Source organism: Euprymna scolopes, chromosome 32, assembly GCF_053919585.1.
Source record: "Euprymna scolopes isolate OS-2025 chromosome 32, ASM5391958v1, whole genome shotgun sequence".
Lineage (NCBI taxonomy): Eukaryota > Metazoa > Mollusca > Cephalopoda > Sepiida > Sepiolidae > Euprymna > Euprymna scolopes.
In genome coordinates this window covers 57,705,112-57,717,393 of record NC_136513.1, presented here as the reverse complement: position 1 = coordinate 57,717,393, position 12,282 = coordinate 57,705,112, and the positions used below count along the sequence as shown (strand labels likewise).

The following is a 12,282-nucleotide window of genomic DNA, read 5'->3' as shown; positions in this document are numbered from 1 at the left end:
CACCATGACGAATTTTATTTTGCAAATAGAATCAACACACCTGCTATGATCCTTCCTATTACTAGCCATTATTTCTACGTCTGTTGCAATTCTCCAGCTAATACATCATTGTCTTCAAGGAGTATTGAACTATATAATTTTGTCATTTAGTCTTTACATAAAATGAGTCATTTATGACAAAGGTGGAAGAATTGCTGTTTTCTGGGTCAGAATCTATTCAAACACTTATCATTGGTTAGTTTTTTTACTTTTAAGTAGTTTTACCTCTTTACATTAAGTGGCTTCATGCCTTGTCCGGAGTGATTTCTATATAAAAAAACAAATGCATGGCTCTCCTATAATAACTCTCCAGCTAGCACTTGATACAAATCGACCGCAGCTCAATACAGCCATCCGGATAAAGTTTTAGTATCACTCGAAACACTGTCACAGTTTGAGATCTGTATGATCTTTCCTGCAAGCTATTGCTTCCACACCTGCAATTTTCACATCCTTATATATAAATTTAAGTATGCTTCATATATATTGAAAAAGGGGTAAAGCCCTTTGTGAAAATTCAGATTACCTCTGATGTTTTGTGTAATTTTAACATTAGAAACTGGAAATCAGTTGATAAATATTCTACCAATTTCAGTTCCTTTGGGGGTATTTCAAAAAGGTTTTCATGAGACATATGAGCATAACCTCATTTGAAAAATTCAAATATATAAAATACCATCGAATTTGATCCATAGTCATTAAACTTCAATTAAGCAAGACTCCCCAAATTTCAAGTTTTTCTTAAGACACTTTAGGCTTTAAACCTTAAATTCTAGAATCAAAATCATGTAATGGATTTTGATCAAAATTGGAATAAGAATGATTGAGATAAGGTTTAGTATTATTATATAATGATTTTAAATCTTTACAATGAGACAAACTGTCCCCCCTATTTTCATATAGGTTGTTTGAGGCCCCATCTCTGGTTCCTTATATAAAAGACTTGTAAGAAGAACTCATCTAACTACAACCACTGTAAAAACTTTTCATGAGCAGAGTTTTTTCCATTTGTAAAATCTAATGCCAAGAGATCGTTTCCCAGATTATTACAACATGGTCACTTTCAAGTCTAATGTTAAATTCTTGTCAAGCTATTTATTTAAATCAAATCTTTATCATTTCACACATCGGTTTCAATCTTAATGTGTTGTTCATTACCAACTGACAATCTAATGAATCGTTATCCTGGTGTTGTTTTGAGGTCTTGAGAAATGGTGTCACATTAGTAATTAAAAACAAAAACAAAATGTAGCACAGAATAAAAGAACGAACATGAAAAATCTTATTTGAAATCTGTAAAGTACAAAGAAAATGTTAGAAACATTTGAACCCAGAATAAACTAGTCAAAAGTTTGTTAAATTTAATGAAATTTAAGACAATGGGTGATCCAAGTTTCCTCTAATCCATTCATTTTGATTGTTAAAGTGATAAGATCCATACTTTAGGATTTTTATGAATTCAATAATAAAACATTTAGAAACTAAATCAAAATCCATTGTACCTTTAATCAAGCAAATGACCACACAGAAAGTGTGATAAGAAAAGGAGACACAAAAAAAAAAAAAAAAAAAAAAAAAAAAAAAAAATTGATAGGTAATATATACTAGACTTTTTAGCCTGTTAAAAACGGGCGAAAGTAATAGCCAGTTTAGTTAGAATAATTGTTCCTAGGCTTTTTTTTTTTTTTTTTTTTTTTTTTTTTGAAAACATGGCAGCACACTATTGAGCTCTTTAAATTTTCATGACACACCTATCACAACTTGTAATTTCCACCTATAATCTCTTTGTGGCACCCCAGAAATCATTCCATGACACACCAATGTGCTGTAGCACAGTGGTCGGCAAACATAATAGGTGTGTAAACAAATAAATAAATGAATAATACAAATAAAACAATAATAATAATAAAATAAAGAAAAAGAATATAGATAACTTGAAAGCCCATTTCTCTCCAGATCTGCATATGCATTTATTAGACTCATTATATAAGCTTATGTAATCACTTTGGGCTTGCAGTGATCAAAGGCATTTGGGAGATAATATTCATTAAGATTGATTCAGCTATATGTATATATATATTACTGAGCACTGTTATATAAACATAGATTCTCCAGATGTTTTATCCAGGAATAGAAACTTCATACATCGATCAATGCCTCCGTTCAGTCTCAAAAGACAAAGGATACCTCTGTAAAGGCAGTTGCATGTGCAATTGTGAGGCAAGGGTCGCGCAATCCTTAATCACACCTCTCCTGAATCGACACTGTTTGTGTCCAGTGGCAAGGAGAAGACCAGGACGACTGGAAAAAATGCCAAGATAAGCAGAGAGTACATACAGCACCTAGAAGTCCCAAATAGTCACCCATTTAGTACTGACCAGGCTCAACGTTGCTTAACTTCGGTGATTCAGCGAGAACCAGCATGTCACCATGATTATGCTGTATTTCATATATACAGAACTTTACAGAAAGGAAAGCCCAAGCCAATTATTTTGTGCAAGCTGTATTCGGCAAAAATTCCTCTAAGAGCTGCATTTCGATATTGAATTTTTCAACAGGTTATTTTAAAGGGCAAATGTTCTTTTTAGGGGAAGGAACAGGTGTATATATATTTTAAAATAAAATATGTATGAGATACATTTGAAAGCAATATTATGAAAATGAACAAATATTTACTTGTTTAAAAGTAATATTTCGGCACTATATGCTATCTTATTACTGAGCACTTATATACATACAGCTGAATCTATCATGTCATCTACCACGAAAAACAATCCTGACAGACACACACATATATATATATATATATATATATATTAGTGTAAAACAGATTTATAGCAAGTATGTTACACAGAAAGTTGCTTGGCAACTTTCCTTAAGAATGAAACACAAACGTTTCTCTGCAGCTTACTTGACATAAATATATTTTTATACCACTACAAAGCTCTCACGTATTGAGTAGTGTTGAAGTAAATGCTGAAAACTATAAGTAATATATCATTCTATAATATCAAAGCAAAAAACGAGGATAAAATTACAAATTAATAACACCAAAAATGTATCTATTATGAACTGTCCAAAAAAAGTAAAAGTTAGACAAGTTTGAATATATAGCAAGCACTACTGCCCTAGCTTCATCTGTTTTATCCAGTGCATGGCATGTGTATTCAGAGATAACCGCTAGTATACTTGCAGTAGAATGTTGGTTGGATAGTAGTGAATTTGATTGCCCATTGCTCACCACACTATTAGATTTTCAACAAATCGCAAGTTCCTAATTTCTGCAGCTTAATGCATTTTCTGGTCATCTCAGAATATCTACTTTTCATTGTGGCCATTAGACTATTACAATGGTATTACACTTGTTGAATGGCTTTAAAAATGACTTCCAGACTAACTTATGTCTAACCAGGTTTTTATCTCTAATCCAATTACTTGCTCCCATATTTTCTTTGGCCTTCCCCTGCCAACTATTGTAATAAATCAAAATAGATTTTAAATTTATTTGTGTATATAAAATACGTTTTTTTTTAATCAGTTTCAAATGTTAAAAAAATATACATTTTAAAAATAGGGAGAAATTTAAAATTTATTTGCAAAATATAAATTTGAACATTCAATACATTTTTTACAGTTTCTAAATAAATTAGATTTTCAAATTAAAGCTTTTTTTTTTGAATTTGATTGAAAGTAAATTTATTTATTCATTATTTGTTGTTTAAAAAATTTAAACAATTGAAGACAAAAAATGCTGCAAAATTGTCCACCATTTTATAGATTTTCCTCTCTGCTGGAAACAAACCCAGATTGACAAATTGTTGAAAGGACTGATTATGGCATCAGAGGAATGTGGTTCTTGGTGTGGCACCATTATACATGATGATCCCGCCTCCAAAATGTTAACAACATTTATGGGTGGTTTTCTGTCGCAAGTCAACACTTGAAGAAAATTCATCTTTCGACCCGTTTGTGTGGTATTTCCTCATCATCTCCTTTAATAAATAACTGAAAATTAAAAATAAAAAAAATAAAAATCAAACAAACTTTAAATTATCAGAACAAAGAACACGGGAAAATACTTTCATTGTCTTTGATGTGAATCGGAGAAGAACTTATGTTTTAGTCTGCCCATTAGTTATGTTGTATACCATGATGCCCATGATTTTTATGATGACGTTATTTCTTAATGCTGTGGCTTTTTATTTTATACTAATGGGTAACCACTTATCAAGGACAAAAATTACACTATAACAGACATGAGGGGAAAATGAATGAACACATATCCAAGGCAACGGTGGAAACCATAGAGGAAGACCTCCAGTCTGTAGTGGAATGGGGACAAAAAATAGAAGGTAACATTCAATGCAATCAAGACTAATTTTCTTTCTTTTAAGAAACCTTCTCAACCATCAACAGCTCATGATACATTAGCTGAAAGTACTTCGTTCAAACACCTCAGCTTCACGTTCACAGGAAACAGGAGTTGGAACAAATACATTGAGGGCATTGCCACAGCTGCTGCAAAGAAGGTGAGCTCTCTCTACCGTGCTTAAAAGTTACTTATGGCTGAAAGTATCCTGTACCTCTACAAGGCCACCATTCGCCCATGTACGGAATATTGTCACATTTGGACTGGTGCATCTGCTACTAGTCTTCCACCCTTGGACAGGCCTCAAAAAAGAGTTACCAACTGAGTAGGTTCTGAACTGTCAGCTAGGCTTTAGCCTCTGTCCCATTGATGAAATGTTGCATCCTTCTGCCTGTTTTACAAGCATTTTAATGGTAGATGCTCTGACAAACTACAAGCCCTTGTTCCCCTCTTGACATACCCAAAATCCTACTCCTACACAGAGATTCCCAAATCCCAGAAAATCTACTCTAATAGTTTCTTCCCCAGAACTACTAGACTTTGGAATTTCCTTCTAGGTCTTGCTTCCTCTACGGTACTCACATGTATAAGATCAAGTGTAATCTAAACATATCTTGCTGCTCGACTTCCTACATAGTATCCCTGCAATTTATGTCCCAGATAGAAGCCCGCTACATCAAAGTGGCACCGTCTTGTTTGGGATGAAAATGCGATAAAAAAAAAAAAAAAAAAAAAAAAAAAAAAATTTGAGGATAAGGATTAATAAAACTGTCAATTTGATTATGAACAATACTATTGTGACAGTGTCATTGGATGTACTAATAATGATGATGTTGATGGTGATGATTATGATGGAAAGAAAGAGCATTGTTAGGAAAGGTTGTTATATCAATTTAATGCACACACTCACTTATTTGTGGATATTGATAAATCAGAAATGTTTTCTATCATGATAATTTCTGTTAACATAAACGACCATTAAAAAAGAACACTAGCTAAAAATGGAACATTCCAATATAAAGGTATCTGTTGTGGTGTTAGTTGTTGAATACTTGATAAGGAAGATACAGTAACAATTAAATATGTATTAACATAAAATAAATATACATAAAAGGTAATTGAGCAATATCTTTGCTTACTAGTAGATTAGCAGTGACAACCATATTCTTCGCATGTCTGTTTGACTCGTCTCATAAACCGGTTCTAGATACCCAGAAGTGACATCATTGAATAGTTCATTATTCCAAATAGTAGAGTTGTGTTCCCAGCAGTATCTCAAATAAAATGTCAAACATAGCACCTTTTGTTGATTTTACAAGTTCATCTGAATAGCGCCCCCCCCCCCCCCCGTGATGAAAAGTAGTTAACCAAAATCTGGGTGGTCAAAAATTATTGTTAGGTCATCTGAAATGTAGGTCGGATGTTAGGAGTTTCTTTGGATAAGGAAAAACAAAATGGTGGGTACAAAGTCAAGTGTCTATTAATTATTGTCCAGGGAATTTGATCACCCCAAAAAGATAACCAAATTATTTTTACGCTTACAAAATAGTACTTAAAAAATAAACCCTTATATGCAAATGAAGGATAGACCTTCCTCACAGTGATGGTGAAAGGTAGAGACCCTCCTACATGATGGAGGGTGAAGGCAATGAACCCTCCTATTGGGAGTGGCAGATTAAGGAAGAAAAGGAAATTTTTTTAGAGCTTGAGAATTTCAAAAGCTGCCTGAAATTGGTTTTGTGAGAATTATGAAGTGGAATTCTAGGAATCGGAGGCGGGTTAAGCTCACCTGATTCTCAATATAATGAAAGGCAAATACTCTCGGGGACAAACTCTGCCGACTGCCTGGGGGGTTTTCACACTAGTCGAGAGAAACCCCTGACATGAATCTATTCTAAGCCCATGAAATCTACACTGAAGAGACAAGCCTGGCTTTACTAATGGAAGCCGCCAGTCACAGAGAATTTGTATTTAGAGTCAAAGTTTTGTAAGTTTCAGTGAATATTTATTTTGTTTATATAGAAAAATGACCACTATTTTTTCTTTGTTGATTGTCTGTCAAATTGAAGGTACAATTGATTTCAGATTTACTCTGACACCAGACTGTGCAGACACAGACCAAGTCATTGTAAGAAAAGAACTCAGTACGAAGTCGAAGCAACATACAACCAGCCAAAGTAAACAGTGTTGCCACACAGACTTAGGGTCATGCACGTTTTGTGTGTTCCAAGCATCTGAGCAGTATTTTTCAACGACCAGTGAAGGTCTGGTCACCCTTGAACGGTCCACCACTAGGCAAATTTAAAAGTGTAGCCACTGGGACTTGGGGTTAGTACACATTTTCTCACTTGTGTGTATGACGAGAACCCGCCCAGGGTGGTATTACATTATGAGAGGATTGGAAATGATTGTTGGAAAGTGAATAAATTATAAGTAGCTGGAAACAAACAATAAAAGTACAACATTTAATGAATAATTTAAGTGTCTTGAATGATTCACAATTTCAAATATTCATCACTTATAGAGGCCAAAAGATATTTGAGGAAAGTAACAATGATAAATTGTCGATTGAGGATTGAAAATAATGAATGGATATAGACAAAATTTGATTACTGAAGACGTTTGCCAAATATTTGTTGACATTGGATTTGAAGGTGATCATGTAGTCTGCAGTGAAACAGTTTAGCAGTAACATTCTACAGATGGAAAATTCTTGGAAAAAAACACTGTTCATGGAAATTCTATTTGATGTAGGTCCAAGGATGGAGTACTGTTGCCACATCTGTGCACGAGCTGCTAGAAAGGACATCCTGCTTTGATAGAGTTCAAAATAGACTTTGTAGCCTTGTAGGGGGATGCCTTTTTCTTCCCTGCAACCTCTTTCTCACAGAAGAGATGTTGCGAGTCTGCTTTAACGTTATTTTCATGGCAAGTGCTCATCTGAGCTCCAATCTATGGTCCCTCTCTCGCCAAACTTTTATGAGAAACACCCGTCTAGCTGAAAACACTATCAATAATTTCCCACACTCTTTATCTGTGCCTAAACCTAAATGTAGATTCCATTAACAAAGTTTCTTTCTTAGAACTGCATGCCTGTAGAACTGTTTTCCACTTGGGTGCTTTCCGACCAACTACAATATGGTTTTCTTCAAGTCAAAAGTAAACAAGTTCTTGAGTCGTTCCTATCAAGTTAACAAATTTACCGAGTTTCCATTACTAATGATTACTATATTTTCCAATTGACTAGTACATTATTTAACCCTTATCCTCGAGTGGGATTCTAGGCTTTGATAAATGGTGATGCCTATGTAAAAAAATGTTAGTTATCTGGAGGAAATAAAGAGTGTTCTTTGCAATTGTGATAGATGTTCTTGCTGTGAATGTCTTACAAGGAGAAACAAGAGATTGGAGCTCAATTGAGCACTTTCCATGAAAATAATGGTCACTGTATATTACTCATAACGGGAGGGGAGGGGTGCACGTTCATAACTAATGTATTTGTGCATATCCACACTAAATCTGATGAGATTTAAATGATTCTACAGCCAATTCTATAATCTGAAAATATCCATTACATCAATCAGAGAAACCCCTCCCCCCTACTAAAAAAAATAAATAAATAAATAAAACAAATGATTAAAGATAAGTGTTTTTTTAAATCTAATACTTACGACATCGACTCTTTAACCATCTGATTATCTTTCACGGACATATTTGACCAAGCCAAAAAGTTATGTTCTTTGCAAAAAGTGTCCAACTCTTTGTCTGTTGCATGATGGGAAGGGAGGTCATTCTAAAAAAGAAAAAAGAAAAATTTAAAAGAAAATAATTAATAAATAAAATGAAAATTAAAAAATAACTTAGGTTTTTTAATTATTCATCCAATGGGAAATTAAAATTCATGAAACTTAGTGATATGTTTTTTAAACTTTTTTTACTCTTCTTCACCCCCAAACAAGGCATAATGCCATTTGGATGTAAGGGCTACTATTTGGAACCATATCTACAGAGACACTATGAAGAGAGTTGAGCAGTGAAATATCTGTTCACATTACATTTAAATTTCTGCATGGTCGTGGAAAAGCAGGAGATCGGGAGGGAATTCCAAAGTTTAGCAGTTTGCGTGAAGAAATTATCAAAGTAGAAAGCTTTCTGGTATCTAGGGACCTTTACAATGAATGGATGAAGTTTTGCTGCTCGTTTGTTTAGTTAGGGGTATTTACATCAAGAAGACACGAATGCCTCGATCTGTCAGAGCATAAAAAATGCTTGTAAAACAGGCACAGGGGTGCAACATTGCTGCGTTGAAGCAAGGGTTGGAGCTTGGTTGATAGTGTGTAATCTATTAAGTTGGAGACTTTTTTGGACCCTATTGAGTCATGGTCCCACTTGAAAAAAAAAGACAAAATAACTATTGACAGGAGTCTTGAACACACAAAAGCTTTAGGCGGAGAGAAAACAGCAGAAAGAATTTCACAAGCTTGCAGTTCTTAAAAAATAGCTACTAGAATCAGAAGATGTGTTATTTGTGTTAAATATTGGTGGGTACCTTAGCTAGTATAAATATCAGTTAAAATATATTTGTTCAGATTTCCTGGCCTGTGTTGTAAACAGTATATATTCCAGATATGAGGTTAAGAGGGAGATCCTGCTAGGAAATAAGCAAGGTTTACATGAGAATAGGAAGTGACAATAAGTAAGGAGAAATGAAGCAAGTCATACATTTGAAAGAATAGTAGTTACAGATCAAAAACATTCGCTGAAAGCCTTGATGAAATGTGTTTGAAGATGGTATAACAAAATGTTTAAATACTAAGTCATGTGTTTTATAAGACTAGTCCGTTTCTTTTTGCCTCTTCTTCTCTACCATCTTTTTAACTTTGCAGCTTACTGGACGATAAAGTTATGGTCAATTGAATAAATCATTCTTCTAAAAGATTCTTTGTTAGCTTAAGTGCATAGTTAACTTGAGCATGAGATGGCTTTAAAAGCTAACGAATTATCCTCAATCCTTGCAGGAGGTGTATAAATGCACACAGGAACACTAAAATATAATTTTAATTAACTGAAAAATTAACATTAAAGGAATTTTATAAACAAATAATTACATAGGGATTAATGAGATGTAACATTTGGAGATATTTGGTTTTAATATTAAATGGTGCTACAGTTGTGTAGTTTTGTACAGTCGCATTCTCCACTAATGATACAATTAAATGCTACTTCTGATGAGAAAATAAAATTCATGAACTTTGCAGTGATAGGTTTTTGAAGTTGTGTATAAATTGATTGCTAAATAAAAACAATTTCTTTAGTCATAGTTGAAATAACCAGAATTATTCTTTTGGGAGATATTTGATTCCAATGCTATAAAATTTTCAATTCCAAGTTTCCTTCTGATTATAAAGCCTTTTGAAGCATTAGGATGTTTCAGGAGATATCTTGCTGGTGTGACAGGCTGAAGCAGGCTCAAGGTGTTCCTTTGAATAATGACGATGGATAGTTGCTTATAGAGCCAGGTTATAAATTTGCATCACAAAAAAGATGAAAAGAAACAACAGATTAGATAGACAAAAGAAATTGGTTTGTAGATTACCTTATTTGCCAGAAGAATGCACGGAACTGGTGTAGAGTCAGGAAGCATACATTTTAGGTCCAGATCTTTTTTCCAAAGGGCAGCACTTTTGATAGTCTCCTTCTGTGTAATGTCACACATGATCACACAACCAAATGCATCTTTGTAGTACACCCGTGTCATGGATGTGTAACGTTCCTGGCCTGCAAAGACCAATTAAAATTTAAATACAAATTTTTTTATCCCACATTTTATATTTTCCATTTTAACTTATTTATGCATTTAATTTCTATATATTTTTCATTTGAATCTATATACTGACAAAGTAACAGGTCAGAACTCGTGCAACATTCAGTACCTCTGGACTTTAAACAGAATTATGTTTAGTGTGCATCAGCAGTGTTATTCGCAAATAAGTCACATATCTTTCAATAGCTTCAATAATATCACTTGTGTGAGATAGATGGAACAACACTGAAAGAAGTCAAGTCGAAATTTACATCTCAAAAGCATGGGCTGCATTGGATAAGCTAGTCAGTATGGATTTCAAGACTAACTGACAAACTGTAAAGCCAGTTCTTCAGAGTAGTGGTGGAGTCTGTCCTTGTTTATGGTGCTACAACCTGGACACTCACCAAAAGATTAAAAAGAAAGCTAGACGACATGTACACTCGTATGCTACAAACAGTGTAAAATATATCTTGACATCCCACAAAGCAGCAACTTTATGGCAACCTACCTGCCATATCTACTATCATCAGGGAGTGATGTCTACGATTTGCTGGTCACTGCCAGAAGGGCAAGCAAGAACAGATGAGAAGTGTATTGCAGTGGGCTCCACAGCACGGGTGCACAAGTATACGGTGACGTAGATCCATGTACATTCAGCAAATTGCACATGACACCAACTGTGATCATAAAGATCTAAGGCAGCTGATGGAAGACAGGGAAATTTGGAGAGAGAATCACATTGGTCCGGGCAAGGAGCCTGATCAAATAGATTGATAGATGCTTAGTGCTGAGTTAAACAGAATATAACATTGAATTACTCTCTGGGACATTATAGTGTTAAACTTAGAATACTTTTCAATTTTCTAGATTTAAGCCTTCATTAATGCATGCAAAAATTAAGGAAATTTACTGAAATTTATGGAATCTGTATAATTCTATATTTAATTTATTCCTTATTTTCTTGGTTAGAGTCTGAAACATGGCTTTGTGTAGCAGATAAACATTGTATTAGAAATACCAAGATTGATTTATGGAATTTACATTGAACACACACTTTTCATACTACCTTATTTTGTATGTTGCTGAGAATTTATGCAGTTGCTATTAGAATATATATAACCTAAAGATAAAGCCTGGTACTGTTTGGAAAGGCATGCTTTTAGGAGCTGTATGTCAAACAAACACGGCCTTTTTTGCAATCTAGTACAAGTATTCTGCATATGTAATATGATTATTTCTATAATTGTTCAGACTCAAAATCATCTTGAAACCATTTAATCATCAACCATTACAACAGGCTCCAAAGCATGTGGACCAAATTTTATACTTGCTAAAAAAAAAATTTAAAAAATTAAAAAAAAAAAATCCAAATAACACATCAATGCAAGTGTGGCCCAGGGTTGAGATTTAAACTTATATTATTCCTCGTCTTCATAAAGGACTGTCTTGATTCCATTGCATCAGAGATGGAAGTTTTTGTTGACAATATGATGAAATACTAAAAATATTGATTTATAGAATTTAAAAAAAGAAATGTCAAAAAAATTAATCTTACCAGCAATATCCCATAATTGTAGTCTTATAGTTTCCGTTGGAGACCACTGGATTAGTTTTAAACCAAAATCCACTACAAAACATGAAAAAAAAAAAAAAAAAAAAAGATATTTTAGATGTCAGAGTATCACGAGGAAAACACAGACTGACACATTCCATTTTTTTTATTTAAAATTTTTTTTTTTTTTTTACATGGAGGTTACCACTTATCAAGGCCCAGAAGCCACTCGGGGATAAGGGTTATTGTGTGTACAGTAATCAATGGGATAGTATCGTAGTAATAGTTAGTATTGGAGATTTGATAAAGTGACATTACTTAAGGGGGAATTTGTTTGTGTTGCACTTGAAGACATCCAAGTTGAAGTCGGGAGGGAAACAGGCAAGTGGCAGAGAGTTCCACAGGCATACAGTTCTAAGAAAGAAGCTTTGTTCATGGAATCTACGTTTTGATTTAGTCACAGATAAAGAGTGGGGAAAATTATTGACAGTGGTTTCAGCTAGTCGGGTGTTTTTC

General features: G+C 33.9%; 1 protein-coding gene across 2 annotated transcripts in view; it reads right to left on the bottom strand.

Annotated features, from left to right (window-relative positions):
* Positions 1-3,610: 3,610 nt before the first annotated feature.
* LOC145256377 (ras-related protein Rab-29-like) overlaps positions 3,611-12,282 on the bottom strand; it is a 56,033-nt gene continuing 47,361 nt past the window's right edge. For both annotated transcript variants that reach the window (XM_080115207.1, XM_080115206.1), the window contains exons 3-6: positions 11,770-11,841; positions 10,005-10,186; positions 8,080-8,201; positions 3,611-4,044 (exon numbers count right to left, since the gene is read on the bottom strand). In XM_080115207.1, coding sequence (XP_079971333.1) covers positions 3,939-4,044; positions 8,080-8,201; positions 10,005-10,186; positions 11,770-11,841 — 482 coding nt within the window. In that variant the 3' untranslated portion in view covers positions 3,611-3,938. The remainder of the gene's footprint in view (positions 4,045-8,079; positions 8,202-10,004; positions 10,187-11,769; positions 11,842-12,282) is intronic.